This window comes from Tenrec ecaudatus, chromosome 8, assembly GCF_050624435.1.
Source record: "Tenrec ecaudatus isolate mTenEca1 chromosome 8, mTenEca1.hap1, whole genome shotgun sequence".
In the NCBI taxonomy this organism is placed as follows: Eukaryota; Metazoa; Chordata; class Mammalia; order Afrosoricida; family Tenrecidae; genus Tenrec; species Tenrec ecaudatus.
In genome coordinates, this window is record NC_134537.1 from 118,184,610 (window position 1) to 118,201,971 (window position 17,362).

The 17,362-nt window shown below is 41.8% G+C and overlaps 1 protein-coding gene across 5 annotated transcripts in view; it reads left to right on the forward strand.

Annotated features, from left to right (window-relative positions):
- Positions 1–759: 759 nt before the first annotated feature.
- Positions 760–17,362, forward strand: part of PCM1 (pericentriolar material 1) — a 90,373-nt gene continuing 73,770 nt past the window's right edge. For 3 of the 5 annotated variants that reach the window (XM_075556781.1, XM_075556783.1, XM_075556782.1), the window contains exons 1-6: positions 760–1,072; positions 9,161–9,281; positions 10,809–11,051; positions 14,783–15,052; positions 16,068–16,238; positions 16,416–16,532. In XM_075556781.1, the coding sequence (XP_075412896.1) occupies positions 9,186–9,281; positions 10,809–11,051; positions 14,783–15,052; positions 16,068–16,238; positions 16,416–16,532 (897 nt within the window). In that variant the 5' untranslated portion in view covers positions 760–1,072; positions 9,161–9,185. The remainder of the gene's footprint in view (positions 1,073–9,160; positions 9,282–10,808; positions 11,052–14,782; positions 15,053–16,067; positions 16,239–16,415; positions 16,533–17,362) is intronic. The other 2 variants (XM_075556784.1, XM_075556786.1) reach the window with 2 other exon arrangements.

Genomic DNA, 17,362 nt, shown 5'->3' on the forward strand with positions numbered 1-17,362 from the left:
ACTCAGAAGCTGATTTCAGAGCCCTGGGGAGCCGAGCACACGAACGTTAACACAAAGGCCTGGGGCTGAGAAGGGTGGCAGTCAGCTTCCATACACATGAACTTGACGCCTTTCGGGCAGTTCTAATCGGTCCCATCGTGTTTGAGTTGGAACTGACTCCACGGCACACGACGATTTCACAGACAAATCCTCAGAATTGATTAAAATCACCCGGTTTGTGAGGAAAAAATAAGCCCTTAATCCAAGATGATGTTAATATTATCAGCTATACTTCCCCCACTGCCTGGCTATGCGACTCCTGCAAAACTGTTTCACTCCCGTGGATTTTGATTCTCCTATGTGTATACACTTATGGGGCTGAACGAGATGGTGGAATTGCTTAGGTTTTCGTGCGTTTGGGAGGGGACTAGAAGGTGATCCGGGTCTTTTCTCCCCCTTCCGACGACGTAGGCGTTATCATCCTAACGGAGGACACGCACACGCCTCCGGGCTTCCAGAAACGACGCGGCTTTTCCAGCGGCCAGCGAATCCACTTCCGCACAGGCCTCGAACCCGCGCTTGGGAGCACACGGCATGCTGGGATCTGTAGTATCTCCCCTCAAGGTCGACCCCATCTTCTAGCCCGGATCGAGGGGCATTGTGGGATACGTAGTCTCCGGTGGCCGCTCTGAGTAATCCAGACGAGCCGAGAGAAAGTGCCCAGAGGCTGAGGTAACCCCACAGACTTCGGCCGGTCACGTGACTCCGGTCTGGAGCGTCCTTCGCGCTGCGGATCCCGCCCCAGCGAGTTCGGGCCCCCGCCGTTGCCGGGGAGACGGCGCATGTCTCGCCGCGCGTCGCCCCCTCTGCAGTCCCCCCGCCCCTCTTCTCCCACCACAATGAGATCCTAAGATGGCGGTGGCTGCGGCGGTTGGCGCTGTGTAGTTGGGCTATAAAAGGCGGCCCCTGGGCCCTGGGCAGCCGGGGACGAGTGGAGCTTCCGTGCTGCGGCCTCAAAGGGTGGGCCGTGGTGGCTGGCCGCGGGGGCAGGCCGCTCTTCTGCCCCGGGCCGGAGCGGCTGTTTCCTTTACAGGTAATGCCTGCGCGTCCCTGGCCCCTGGCAACCGACGGCGGCGCGCCGCAGGGGCGGGAGAGTCGAGGCGCCGACACTTGACCTTGCGGGGCTCGGGCTCACACCTCCTCTGTGGGCTGCAGGGGTCGTCCTGCGTCTTGGTTCCCGCCCTCCCCGTGGGGCTGACTCGCCGTCTCCCGGGTGAGCATCTAGGCCCGCGTTGGCGACCGCAGAATCCCCTTGGTGCCTCGCCGCCCCCCACCCCTCACCGCGGCCTCGAGCTAGAGGCCGCCCTGCGTCTTGGGGGCGCTAGGAACCCCCCTTCGCGGGCGGACCAGCCGGAGCCGGAGCGGTGGTTCGGGTGGCGGCGGCGGCGGGGGTCGAGTTCTCCAGAGAGGAGGCCCGAGTGGCGCTGGTCACCGCCCTCCCCGCCTCCCGCCCCCTCCATTCCAGTCCGTGGGGGCCCCTGCGCCCGGATTGGGGGTTCTCGAGTGGGACCCCGGCCGCGAAGCCCCGCCGCTCGCGTTGCGGCCGTGCTGCGATTTCGGGCGTCTCGGGCGTTCTCGGGGCCGGGGAGGCGCTGTGGGCTTTGGCTCGGGAGGTGGTTTCTGCTTGAGAAGGGAAGTGAAGGTGCCACCACCTCCCCATCTCCCCTCCCTGCGCGTCCGCTTCGAGCAGGCCCGGAGTTGGGGCAGACACAACCCCCGGTGGCCCGGGCCGCTGGGAGACGGCTCGGCAGAAAGTTGTTTTGTGTTTAGGCCCCGCTGGGGAACGGAGGTGGCCCGGCCGGAGTGGGCTTTTGTTTGTGGCCTGGACGGGGTTGCCGTCTGTGGCGGTGGGTGCGGGAGTGTTTGGGGCGCTGAGAGCAGCGCGCTTTCTGGGCGCTCCGACTGGTTTCCATCCTGCCCCCACCCCCGCGGCGTAACCGCTCTCCACCCTCCCCCTCCTGGGAGTCTGGTTACGGGAGTGGGTGGCAGAGCTTCAGGTGCACCTGCTCCCTTCTTTCCCGACCCGCCGACGAGGGCCGCTAGAATCATTCGAAGATTGCATATTTGAACTGCAGGTAAACCTGTGCATGTGTGGTGATAGGGTTGCTGTATTGTACCGTTTATGCTTTTTAAAATAACAGTCACGAAGTACCCCTTTTCGTCCTCCAGTGTACAAAGTCCTCGAATAGTTTTGAGTGGCAGAAAGTTAGAGGAATAAACTTTGGCATGGATCTTAAATGATAATTAGGTTAACATCTTTTTATTCCAAAGTAGATATTAAGATAACACTTGATTGTGTGGTGGGCTCTTAAACCTTTGGGAGGCTTAAACGTTTGTGAATAGTGCTTGGTTTTCCAAAAGGCTTCAGGAAACTTGAGTTCAAAAGATAGTTAAATTGTTTTCCCTCCTCATTTTTCTGATTTTCGAAACATACTTAGTTCATATGTATAGTATTCACTTTTCACTTGGTAAATCAAAATTTACCAAAGTGATTTCTTTTTTAAGTCATAAGTAGGCAGTAACTTGAAGTGTGGAGCAGGAAAGGACCAATGTGTGCTACAAAAACTAGTTTACTTCAACAGGTAATTTGACAATATTGTATATATTATTAATCCTTGCATTATGGTAGGAAAAGATATTGTGGTGTTGATTAGTCAGAAATACCAATGCTTGACTGAAGTGTCTTTGTTTTATGACTTGTCCCACAATTTGATAGAAACAGGAAAAGGTAGTAACGCTTATGGTGAATTGACAGAATGCAGATGGGGAGGGCATCATGGATATAAAGGAGGCATTTTTGGAATGGTTTTCTTGGATCTGAGTAAGGAAGTGAGGGAAGATAGAAGAGACTAGATGGATTTAGGAAGATAAATGATTAAAAGCTAAAAATACTTAGGAGGGCCAGGAGCAGGTTCAGTGGGAATGAGGACTTGAGAGATTTGCAATGAAAATGCACTTTGAGATAGTGTGCACACTATCATACGAGAAAGGATCTTAAACAAATTATTGTTTAGCGTGAAAACGTATAGGAATAGAGATGATGATATGGCAGTTGAAATTGGACTCAATCTTAGAATGAGGAAGAGTGTGAAACCACAAGCCATTTGTTAAATTATCAAGAAAACTGCAAGGTTATTGTGTGATGGATGGCAGCAAATGGTGCCCAGGGTTGAGAGAATTTTAGATTTGTTAGCTAATTGTTTAAAAGAGGAAAGTCAAACATTAGTTAAATAAGAATGGTTGACAAATGGTATCTTCTTGAACCTGGCAAAGTAGGCAGAGTAGCATCTGTCTAGAGAATTGCTCTAGGAGGGATGGAAGTGGATGGCGGAGGAGATTGAGATTTTATTGCAGCCCGAGAAATGGAAGGAATGTTGGGGAATGAATGCGAGGATATATAGAAAGTTTGCCAGTGCTCCTGAGGAAGGGGTGGTAGGTGCTGTTGGGTAAGCTTTGGACAGTTAACTGCAAAGTTAACAGTTCAGCCCCACCAGTCATTCCTCAGTGGAAAGATGATGCTTCCCACTCCTGTGAAGATTTACAGCTTACTGGGGTCACTATGAATTAGAATCAACTTAAGGGCAGTGGGTATAGGTTGAAACAAGGCTTTATTTAGAAGGTATGTGATCAGGATCACAGTAGATGGATCATGATGGGGAGGAAAATACCGGGACTTCAAATAGCTGGACCACTTTTTTTTTTTTTCACTCTAAACAAGACAGAAGAATCTGTAGATTGTTTCCTTGAGATACTGATTAAACCTTGAGCCGAAAATATGCCCTATAATCACCTTTTAACCAGATAGCCAGCTAGATCAACATGAAGAGATTGTCATCCTTGAGTGCTGTGTTCTTTTAGAAAACTGGCACCAGATGGACCGTTACCTACAGCATAGATGAAGAGGGCAGTTAAAAGAACAGGAAGGATTCCACCAGATAATGAGAACTTTGGCACAATATAAGGAATCCAGCTGATGCCATTGAAAGTTGTCTGTAGAAATTGTTGCGTGAAAAAAATAAACTGAGTGGAAACCTAGTTTTCCTGGTTATGCGTAATCAATATTCTTTTAAATAATCATTTTAAGATAACATCTAAAAATTGTTTAAGAAACTATATTTTGGAAGTTGTCAAAGTGATTGCCTGTAAATAGATGCTCAGAGCAAACTCTACATTGGAACGCTATGGAATGCAGTTCTACTCTGACACCCAGGGAATCACCGGGAGTCAGAATCAACTTGACAGCAATAGGTTTTATTCTTTAATATAAATTATGTAGCACACCTAGATAAAGTGGCTGTAAGATGTTTCATTTCACATTTCTTCTAGAGGTATCAATTGTTTATGATTCTTACATATATTTCTATAAAATAATGTATGTAAAAGTAGTGAGGAAAAGGAGAAATCACATTCCTACACCTATGGGATTGCTTTCATACTAACATTATAGTAGCCTGTACTTTTTTAAAACTGATAAAAATTTTCAAAAAATTATATATAGTTGCATATTATTTTTATCTTGTCTATGTAGGAGGTTTTGTTATTTACACCAGTGGTTCTCAACCTTCCTAATGCCGTGACCCTTTCATACAGTTCCTCATGTGGTGGTGCCCCCTCTAACTGTAAAATGATTTTCATTGCTACTGTTAGGAATTGGGCAGCCCCTGTGAGAGGGTCATTCGACCCCCAAAAGGGGTTGTGACCCCAAGTTCAGAACTGCTGGTCTACACCAACGGTTGTCTTGTCCAGCCTTTATCATTTTATATTCTGAAGGCTATGGATTGCCATGGAGTCTATCTTGACTCATACTGACCATGCAGGACAGAGTAGAACTGCCCCCGAGAACTTTCAAGGAAACACAGGAACCCCCTGACCTTTGGGTTAGTAACCAAACCCTCAAATCACTGTGCCACCAGGTCTCTAGTATGCATCCTGTTTGACAGTTATTGTTCAATTTGTCAAAATTACAAGCAGCTTCCTTCATTATAGGTTTTCTCATATTTAAGGCTGTCTTCTTAGATTAGGTATCAATAGGTCAACAACTGCAGTTTTCGCTTTTGATACTAGTATTGTCAAAGTGATGCTCTAGATAGATTTTTTACCAGTTCTTATTCTCACTTAGTGAATGAGAATCCAGTATATCTCTTTACTGCAATCAGGATTTATTTTTAAGTAATTTATATGAAATTTACCAGCTTAGTAATTTTTAACTTTTGAGTTGAGTGGGATAGTGGTTTAAGAATTTGACTCCTAGAGAGGAGAGTGGCAGGCCTGGTGGGAAATGATCAAGGGTAAGGTTGCTTAGAGAAGAGGTATACTCTAGCCCAGGTGGCGACGAAGCATGGTAGTGGGGCAGGAGGAAAGTCAAGGGAGATAGAGGAAAGAGCTAGGAGTCAAAGGGCATTTATGGAGGTCTAGACAAAGACATGTACATGCAAATATTTATAGGAGGATGGGGAAATAGATCTATGTGTCTATATTTATAGGTTAAGTATTAAGGTGGCAGAAGGACCTTGGGCCTCTACTCAAACACTCCCTCAATGCATGAATACTTTCTTTTATTAAATTGGAACTCTATGATGCTCACTCTCCCGACACAACGGCTGGAGCCAAAGTGAGTGAACAAGCAAATGTGGTGAAGAAAGCTGATGGTGCCCGGCTATCAAAAGAGATAGTGACTGGGGTCTTAAAGGCTTGAAGATAAACAAGCGGCCATCTAGCTCACAAGCAACAAAGTCCACATGGAAGAACACACCAGCCTGTGTGATCGAGTGGTCCCAAAGGGATCAGTTATCAGGCATCAAAGAACAAAAAATCATATCATTGACTGCACACCTCCATGATAGGATCGCTGAAGACAAATGGGTGCATATGCAAATGTGGTGAAGAAAGCTGATGGTGCCCGGCTATCAAAAGAGATAGTGTCTGGGGTCTTAAAGGCTTGAAGGTGAACAAGCGGCCATCTAGCTCAGAAGCAAAAAAGCCCACATGGAAGAAGCACACCGGCCAGTGCGATCACGAGGTGCCAAAGGGACCAGGTATAAGGCATCATGTAAAAAAAAAAACAGATATATGTGTGTATATGTATGCATATGTATGTGTATATATGTGTGTATATATATGTATATGTATATATATACCATAGTGAATGAAGGGGGAAGTGCAGAGTGGAGACCCAAGGCCCAAGTGTCGGCCAATGGAGATCCCCTCATAGAAGGGTTTAGGAGAGGAGATGGGTTAATTAGGGTGCGAGGTAGTACCGATGAAGAACACAGCTTTCCCCCAGATCCTGGATGCTTCCTCCCCCCAACTACCATGATCCGAATTCTACCTTGCAGGGCTGGATAGGGCAGAGGTTGTACACTGGTACATATGAGGGCTGGAGGCACAGGGAATCCAGGGTGGATGATACCTTCAGGACCAAGGGTATGAGGGGCGATGCTGGGAGAGTGGAGGGTGAGTGGGTTGGAAAGGGGGAACTGATTACAAGGATCTACATGTGACCTCCTCCCTGGGAGAGGGACAGCAGAGAAGGGGGCAAGGGAGACTCCGGATAGGGCAAGATATGACAAAATAACAATGTATAAATTACCAAGGGCACATGAGGGAGAGGGGAGCAGGGAGGGAGGGGGAAAAAAAAGAGGACCTGATGCAAAGGGCTTAAGTGGAGAGCAAATGCTTTGAGAATGATTGGGGTAGGGAATGTATGGATGTGCTTTATACAATTGATGTATATATATATATGGATTGTGATAAGAGTTGTATGAGTCCCTAATAAAATGTAAAAAAAGAAAAGAGAAAAAAAGAAAATGATTAGGGCAAAGAATGTACAGATGTGCTTTATACAATTGATGTATGTATATGTATGGACTGTGATGAGTTATAAGAGCCCCTAATAAATTGTTTTAAAAAAAATTTGACTCCTGATTAAAAGGTGGATGATTTTGGCCCACCTGTCACGCCATGGGAGAAAGATGTAGCAAGTAGGTCTCTATACAAATTCATAGCATGTGAAGCTATGGGACAATTACACTTTGCCCTATAAGGTTGCTGTAAGAATCAATTTGAGGGCAGTGAATTTGGTATTTTAATTTGAAGAGGGCTTTACTAAAATTTTTATAATTATATCAAGTTATTCTCTTTTTTAAAATCATTTTATTGGGGGCTCTTGCAGCTCTTAAAACATTCCATCAGTTGTATCAACACATATTTTACATGTGTTGCCATCATGATCCAGAAAACATTTTATACTTGGTATAAGCTCCTCTTTTTCCCCTCCCCTCCCACTCTTGTGAATCCTTGATCAATTATATATTATCATTATTTTGTATCTTACACTGTCCATTGTCTCCTTTTATTCACATTTCTGTTATTCATCCCTTTTGGAGGGGGATGGGTTATATATCCAACCTTGTGATGGATTTCCCCTTCCTCCTCCTGGACCATCCCCCTATCCTCATGTTAACACTACCACTACTGTTCCTGAGGGTTTTTATCTGTCTTAAGTTCCATGTGTCAAGAGCTCTTATCTGTACAAATGTGTGCTCTCTGGTCTAGCCAGATTTTAAGGTAGAACTGGATCGTTGGAGGGGCGGGGCTGATTGTGTGTTTTGTTGGTGCTATACTGCACCTTACTATTTTTCTGGGAGTTTATTTTCTTAAACTTCTTCATATAGTAAAAATATTAACTGTATACTTTATTTCCTTCAGATTTCCCCCCACTTTTTACCTATTCTTGGCATGACATAACTTTTTTCTTTTCTTCGCTTTTATCAATCTATCCATCCATCCATTGTGTCAAGCACATTTGTACATTTGTTGCCATCATCATTCTCAAAACATTTGCTTTCTACTTGAGCCCTTGGTATCAGCTCCTCATTTTTACCCCTCCCTCCCTCATGAACCCTTGATAATTTATAAAATAATTTTTCAAGTCTTACACTGACATGTCTCCGTTCACCCACTTTTCTGTTGTCCCATCCGCCTTGGGTTATATGTAGATCATTGTGATCAGTTCCCCCTTTCTCCCTCCACCTTCTCCTTCCCCTCCTGGTCTTGGGTTCCCTGTGTTTCCAGCTATCTGTACTCTTGTACATGCTCTGGTCTAGCTGGATTTGTAAGGCAGATTAAAGAACTAGAGGAAAGGTGTATGTTTCATCGGTGCTATACAGCACTCTAAATGACTCGTCTCTTCCTTGTGACCCTTCTGTAAGGGGATGTCCAATTGTCTACAGATGGGCTTTGGGTTTCCGCTCTGTAGTTCCCCTCATTCACATTGATACGATTTTTTGTTCTGGGTCTTTGCTGCATGATACGTGATCCTATCACACCTCATGATCACATAGGTTGGTGTGCTTCTTCCTTGTGGACTTTGTTGCTTCTCAGCTAGATGGCCGCTTATTTATCTTCAAGCCCTTAAACTCCAGGCACTATATATTTTTATACAGGGCACCATCAGCTTTCTTCACTACATTTGCTCATGCACCCATTTTGTCTTCAGCGATAGCGTTGGGACGGTGAGCATCACAGAGTGCCAGGTTATTAGAACAAAGTGTTCTTGCATTGAGGGAGTTCTTAAATCTAGACCCAATAACTATCTGCTACCTTGATACTTAACATATAAATAAATGTAGATAGATTATTTCCCTATATGTATTCCCTGCCCTTATTTATTATCTGTTCTGTTTTTTGAAAGCTATTTGATTATTTTCTTATTGATCTATTTTTAATGTATTATTTTGGTGTTACTACTGGGGAAAGGCAGTTTTGCTAAGGCCAGTGCACATGAGGTTTACTTTCCCCCACCCCATCACAGTGGCTACTCAATATTTAAAAAAATCGAATTGAGTTTCTGTGTTCTTTAAGATACTTTAAACTGAGCAAGGTTTGAGTAAGTCGGTAATCAAATTTGATTTAGACCTCTGTGTTAACAGCTTCATTACCCCTAACATGCTTACAGCGGCTACAGCAATTTGTTTATGGTATGAGGTTGAGGGTGCTGCTTTTTATCTTGTAAAACCAGCTTTTAAGCGATTATTTTATGTGGTTAAGCTTCATGGAATGATTTTAAAAATTGAATTTTGTTCTTATGTGTTGAGGCTTAGTTTTTACTTGTTTTTTGCAGAAATTGATTGCTATAAAAAGCCAGTATGGCTACAGGAGGAGGTCCTTTTGAGGAAGACATGAATAATCCAGATTTACCAAACTGGAGCAATGAACTTGTGGATGACCGTCTGAATAATGTGGTATGGTATTTTATTATTGACAGTGTATTGTTGGCTACAAACTTTAAACAGACTTTCTCTTGATTTAGGCAAATCTAACTCACCGAGAGTGGGTATAAACCCTTTTTTCCTTTCTAGTTAAAATACTAGGAAACAGTAGGCTATGTATTAATTTTATGAGTTGAAGACATGTTGTGTACCAGGTATAGAAATTAAGCCGATTAACTTAATCTAAAAAAGTAACTTTATTACAAAGTTATAAAGGTGTTTTATGGACACCAAGGTCAAGGAATACAGATGGATTTAAGGAAGGGCCTGGATCCAAGGTACTGGAAAGTTGTCAGATGTTGCTTTTTCACTTTTATTCTTCGCTTCCTAGTGTTTCTGCTTAATAGTTTTCTTTCCACAGGCCAGCTTTCTCTCTTGACCACATGATGTCCATGGTTTACCCTGCCAGTCATTCAACGTTGTAATAGTGATTGCTGTTATATGATACTTTTATTTCTTACTCCCATTTGGGTTACGTACAAATCTCTTTTGTAGCCATCTATTAAAAAAAATGAAGCAAAAACTGCCATAGAGTTGATTCTGACACATAGTGAACCTATAGGCCAAGGTAGAGCTGTCTCTGTGGGTTTCTGAGACTAGCTCTTTATACGGGAGTAGAACGCCTTGAAAAGTACAGTAAATAGTATTAGAGTTGGACATCTCTGACCTGCTTCCAGAGGCCGAGGTCAGACATGCCTTCCAGCTCCATCCTTTTTTACTTTTATCTGGCATCCAGAGTTCCTCCCATGACACTATTATCTATGCTGGGTTTGATGAGTCATTGTAGCGACTGCACAGAACTCATTAAGGGATTATATTAGGGAAATTAATAGGTTATTACAAATCAGGATCAGCAAACAGTAAGGATATACTCACTGGACCACAGCAACATCTGTCCTCTTCCAGCAACCAAATTTCTCTCCAGTCCTCAGTCTGTCACCCATAGGATCCCTTGGCCTTTGCATCCATGCACCAGGAAACCAGCCTGCATGTGCCACAGTACTCTGGTCTCGAGTCAAAATGAGAAGGTATCCCCTAGTCACAGAACTGCTCTGAGTCCCCATGCCACAGTCTTTGTTACCTCTGGTGTCAGCAGCCTCTAGCATGTCAGCGTTCTTGCACATGGTTTCCCAAGGTCTTGCACATGGTTTCTCTCTGCTGCTGCTGCTGCTGCTGTTGCTTCGAGGATGGCTTGCCTTAGAGTTTGGGAGGTGGGTGGTAACCAAAACTGACCTACCCCTTTATTAGTGTTAACACACACCCTGTTTGCATAGTCTCACCCAATCATTTGGTGAGAGTTACAGAGATTTGGCTAAAAGAGCCATATTAAGAAATTCCACTCCACTATAGCAGGATGGGGTAGAGTAAGTAGTATAAGAGGTTGGAAGAAACATACTTTTCATTGTTTTAATTTTAAGATTGGTCAAATTTTCTTAAAACTTGCTAAATTATTTTCCTGTTAGGGTGTAGGTCAGATTAATTCTTTCTTTCTTTTTAAAGGACTGGAGTGGCCCACAAAAGAAGGCAAATAGGTCATCAGAAAAGAATAAGAAAAAGTTGGTAGAAAGTGGAAAAAGGGTAACGAATGATATTTCTCCGGAATCCTCACCAGGAGTTGGAAGGCGAAGAACAAAGACTCCACATACGTTCCCACACAGCCGATACATGACTCAGATGTCTGTCCCAGAGCAGGCAGAATTAGAGAAACTTAAACAGCGAATAAACTTCAGTGATTTAGACCAGGTTTGTGACTTATTTTAAAAATCAAATTTGTGAAGTACTTGAAAGAGGTTAAACAATTTATCTTTAGAATAATTGAGCTATGTAATCTTTGTAGAAAAGATTTGGTGTATATGAAAGAATTTTAATGGTTGATCCATGGTGATAGTACTGCTGTGCTTTCTTTCGAGGGAAATGAGGTCTAATTTCTTAATGTGCTAAAGACAAGCTTTTCCGAACTCTTAACATCTGTGCTATTTGACAACCCTAATTGCTTTTGTTTATGAAACTAAATTACTCACTTTAGAAATGAATAATATTACATAAGCAAATTGGAATATCCACTTCATTGATGTATTTCTCATTGACTCAGGGTTATCTCTTTCCAGTTTAGATTAAAACTGTTTTTGCATTTTTAATCACTGATGCAAAGCAAACAGAACCTTTTTTTTTAATGTATGTTTTATACCCAAAAAAACCTTATCACCTCCAAAGTACTCTCCATTACACATAATACATTTGTCAAATCTGTGATTCCATTATTGGATGAAACATTTTCTTTTTTTTTTAAACGTTTTATTAGGGGCTCATACAACTCTTATCACCGTCCATACATATACATACATCAATTGTATAAAGCACATCTGTACATTCTTTGCCCTAATCATTTTCTTTTCTTCCTTTCTTTTTTTTTCCCTTTTTTTACATTTTATTAGGGACTCATACAACTCTTATCACAATCCATACATATACATACATCAATTGTATAAAGCACATCCATACATTTCCCGCCCCAATCATTCTCAACTTAAGCCCTTTGCATCAGGTCCTCTTTTTTTTTTTTCCCCTCCCTCCCCGCTCCCCCCTCCCTCATGTGCCCTTTGTAATTTATACATCGTTATTTTGTCATATCTTGCTCTATCCGGAGTCTCCCTTCCCCCCCTTCTCTGCTGTCCCTCTCCCAGGGAGGAGGTCACATGTGGATCCCTGTAATCAGTTGCCCCTTTCCAACCCACTCACCCTACACTCTCCCAGCATCGCCCCTCACACCCTTGGTCCTGAAGGTATCATCCACCCTGGATTCCCTGTGCCTCCAGCCCTCATATGTACCAGTGTACAACCTCTGCCCTATCCAGCCCTGCAAGGTAGAATTCGGATCATGGTAGTTGGGGGGAGGAAGCATCCAGGATCTGGGGGAAAGCTGTACTCTTCGTCGGTACTACCTTGCACCCTGACTGACCCATCTCCTCTCCTAAACCCCTCTATGAGGGGATCTCCAGTGGCCGACACATGGGCCTTGGGTCTCCACTCTGCACTTGGATGAAACATTTTCAAACTCATCTGTTTGGATGGCTGGCAGCACCTGCCTCATTTTTTTTTTTACCTTTTCTACATTGTCAAATTGCTGTCCTTTCATGTCCCTCTTTGGTGAAAACAAAAAGGAATCGCACGGAGCGAGGTCAGGGGAGTCAGGTGCATGAGGCAAAAGAGGCATGCTGTTTTTTGCCAAACACTGGTGCACTGAGAAGGCTGCATGAGCAGGTGAATTGCGGTGGCAAAACCATTCCCTCATCTGCCACAAATTAGGCCTTTTCTGTCACACACTGTTCTACAATCTTTTCAGAACCTCTGAATAAAAAGCTTGATTAACAGTCTGACCTGGTGGAATGAACTCTAAAATGCACAAGAAGTTGACATTTTCATCTGTTCAGGAAGTTGATGGATATTTAGAATGAAGTTTTTCATCAATCGACATTTCACCTTTATTGAAATGAGAAAACCACTCGTACACATGAGTTTTCCCTGTAGCGCTGTCTTTGTAAGCTGCGTTCAATCTCACAACAGTTTTCGCGGCATTTTTCCCAAGCAGGAAACGAAGTTTTTACAGTCACATGCTGTTCTCTTAAATCGGCTATCACAAAAAAAAAAACAAGGTTCAAGCGAAACTGCTTTTATGAAATAATTCACTTGATAAATCAATCAACTAGCAGAAAAAATTCCTATTAGGAAAACTCTGCTTCCCCCATCACAGTTCCATTTTTTGTGGGCATACCCCTAGCATATCATTTATTCATTTGTACTAACCATTGTGTACCAGATACTAGCTGAATACTTCTTCAGATAAATCTTCATATTGACACATCTTTATGCTGATGTTCATATTAAATTAGACAAATTGGTTTATCTAGTTGAGAGCCAATAAAATAAAATTATCAATGTGTTATAACTGGTTCCTAATTCTAGTATTTCATTTAGACTAACCTTGTTCATTGTCATCAGTTCATTTGTATCTGGAAAAATGAGGAATAGCAAGTGTGTGAGGACACCCCTACAAACTGCAGTATAAAAGGGACAAGGTGGATCAAACCCTTCTTTATTTTTTAAATCATTTTATTGAGGACTCGTGCAACTCCTATCACAATTCATCCATTGTGTTAAGCACATTTGTATATTTGTTGCCATCATCATTCTCAAAGCATTTTTCAGCCCCTCGTTTTTCCCCTCCCTCCCTCCCTCATGAACCCTTGATAATTTATAAATTATTATTTTTTCATGTCTTACACTGTTTGATATTTCCCTTCACCTACTGTTCTTTTGTCCGCCCCCCCAGGGAGGCCAACCCCTCCTTTATATTGTGTAGCCATTGTTGGCATGAGGTTCCTAACCAGAAGTGGATTCAGGCCTCACCTTTCCACATCTTCATTCTTCATCTAGCCGTTTTTGTGAAAATCCTCTCCTCTAACACTACCCAGCCATTTAGGACAGACCTCACTCAGCCATTCCAGCTAGGTCAAAACCTCCCTGGCCACTCAAGACCAGGTCTTTAAGGATCACCTGTGGGCCCCAGAATCTGCACAACTCCTTTCCAGCCTTTCTCCCTTTTCTTTCTCTCTAGTCTCCCGCCCCCCCACCCACCCACCCAGGACTAGATTATAAGGTAGAAAGACTATCCTTCATTGACTGCCAGTGCAGTGTGTTCCTGACCATCAGTTACTCAATGCTGGTTCTCCACAAATTCAAATTGCAGTGCCATCCTCTGCTGGCTCAATGCTCCCATGTTTTCATTATTTTTGTTATAATGACTTGCACTTTTGTAGGGACTATTGCTTATACTCATACTTAAAGTTACTTGGTTAATAGGATCAGAAAGTATACAAGGCAAGAGATAGAATCAGGTGAGGTCTTTGAACAGTCCATGCACTAGACTTGGTTGTTCTTAGGGACATGCCACACCTCCTTGCATGGATATCTCATCAATCCTGGAAGCCCCAAAAAGAGCACTCCGATGTCCAGAGTTCCCTAGTCTTTGGGACTCCAGTGAGTATGCATGACTGGCTACATCATGGTCCTTAGCTTTCTGAAGTGCTCTTCTTGCCAGTTTTAGGGTAGAAAAACAACCAAAACCAAATCTGCTGTCAATCAATTGTCACTTACAGTCACTCTATAGGACACAAGTACAACTGTTCAACAGGGTTTCTAAGGCTGTAAATCTTTATGGAAGCAAATGACCTTATATTTTTCCTCTGGGCATAGCTGATGGGTTTGAACTGCTAATGTTTCAGTGATGAGCACAACACTCAACCCACTGCCCAACCAGGACTCCTTTTAGAAAGACAAAGGAGCATCCTAGAGGATTTTGTAGATCTGTAACTACGACGTTTATCCTGATTGATAAGTGATGGTGAAATTGAACAGGGATTTAAGTGTCATTAAAAATTAACGTTTGTGGGATTTGGTTTCTTTTTCATATATAGAGAAGCATTGGAAGTGACTCTCAAGGTAGAGCAACAGCTGCTAACAACAAACGTCAGCTTAGTGAAAACCGAAAGCCCTTCAACTTTTTGCCTATGCAGATCAATACTAATAAGAGCAAAGATGCTTCTACAAGTCCTCCAAAGAGAGAAACCATTGGATCAGCCCAATGTAAAGAGTTATTTGCCTCTGCTTTAAGTAACGACCTTTTACAAAACTGTCAAGTCTCTGAAGAAGATGGGAGAGGAGAGCCTGCAATGGAGAGCAGCCAGGTAATAACACTTGTGAGGGTTTTTTTTTTTTTTAACCAAGCAGAAAACATTAAAACATTAAAAACATTGTTAGGTTATACACATAGGAACTTTAGTTAATGAAATTGTCATTGAGTGCATTCTGATTCATAGGAACTGTTATAGGACAGAGTAGAGCTGGCTTGGGTTTCTAAGGCTGTAAATCTTTACAGGAGTAAAAAGCTGTATCTGTCCTGTGGAGCAACTGGTGGTTTCAAACTACTGACTTTATGGTTAGCAGCCCGACTTGTAACCCACTCTGCCACCAGTGCTCCTAGGTAAGGTTTTCATTAATGTATCAGATTTATTCCAAATAGAGTAAGCTTCTTTTTATATCAGATATAATTGTAGAACTGACATGGCCAAATTAATTTTGGCTTCTGTTTTTCTGGCATACTATAACGTGAGTTTTTCATAAAGGAGAATGAGCAACAAGGTAGTAATTGTAAGAATTTTTTTTTTAGTGATGTTAATACTTTTAAAAGACTTTCAAAAGTAATTTATAGTACTTTTCAGTATCATAAATAACTTAGACTGTATATACTTGATTGTAAGCCGACCCAAATATCAGCCGAGGCACTTAATATTACCACAAAAACTGCATTAAAAATGTGCTGAAAAACTCAACTTATACATGAGAATGTATGGTATATAATATAAACATTTGAAAGAAAGTTATTTAAACAGTGTTTGGTTTACAGATCTAAATAAAATTTTCAGCTAATCTAAAATTAAAATTTGAAACATTTAAATTGTTGGTAACTTAGAGTTTTTAATGTTATCATCTTTGTGTTGGTTAACTTCTAATTTGGTTCAAATTTTCTGTATGTGAGCATTTACTTAATAAACCTAGAGGTATTTTTGGCTATTGACTTTGAAGTACAAAGTCTGTAAATGCTTATTAAGTCTGTAAATGCTCTATTCTGAATATGTTAATTATGCTCTTTTATATATTTTATATTTCTGTGCTTACCCTCTTTCCCTTCTACATCTGTAGATTGTAAGCAGGCTCGTCCAAATTCGTGACTATATTACTAAGGCTAGTTCCATGCGGGAAGATCTTGTGGAAAAAAATGAAAGATCTGCCAATGTTGAACGTCTTACTCATCTTATAGATCATCTTAAAGAACAAGAAAAGTCATATATGAAATTTCTCCAAAAAATCCTTGTAAGTTTTATATCATTTTAACAATAATATGATGTTATTTTTCTTGTGTACTAGTGTATAATGACATTCTGATGCCACCACCCCAAAGGAGTCTACTTAAAAATATCATGCCAACCATTATAACATTTTATTGCCCTTTTTAATAGTTGTATGATTTATACCACTAAAATATTTCAGGCTAGAGAAAATGAGGAGGAGGATGTTCGGACTGTAGATTCAGCTGTGGGATCTGGTTCTGTAGCTGAGAGCACATCGCTAAACATAGATGTGCAGTCTGAGGCTTCAGATACCACGGTAAGCAGATTTTTGGTAATTAACATGCTGGAAATGAGGATTTAAATTTTTCTAATTTTCAAGATGATCTTTTATGGACCTTCCTTAATGACAAATATTCTAGGGAAGAAACCCTCAAATTGTTAATGTTGTGTAAAATCTTAAACATGGAAGTTTAAGTTTTGTTTAGTAACAATTAGTCTTAATGATTGATTTGAAATCACTGATAATGTCTGATCTTTAGCTTACCAGAACATTGTGTTTCTAATTTATTTTAGTATGCAGAGTTTTTTTAATTAATAAATATTTTTATTGGGGCTCATACAACTCTTATCACAATCCATACATGCATCAATTGAGCAAAGCACCCTTATACATTTGTTGCCCTCGTCATTCTTTTTTTTTTACATTTTATTAGGGACTCACACAACTCTTATCACAATCCATACATATACATACATCAATTGTATAAAGCACATCCATACATTCCCCGCCCCAATCATTCTCAAAGCATTCGCTCTCCACTTAAGCCCTTTGCATCAGGTCCTCTTTTTTTTCCCCCTCCCTCCCCGTATTATGCAGAGTTTTATCTATTTTAAGATACAGGAAAGCTAAAATTTGTCACATGTATATGATATATAAGTATATACGGGTCGGCAAACTGGCTCTTGAGCCATATGCGGCTGCTTCGGTTCCCATATATGACTCAAGTAAAATTGCATATGAAAATAAAACTATCATAGTTTGATTTATAAAAATTGTAAACGCTATTTATTATTCAGGTAAAGGTGATTTTATTTGTTTGTAAAAATCTATTGATGGCTATCATTTTCAGATTGTTGAGGTATAGG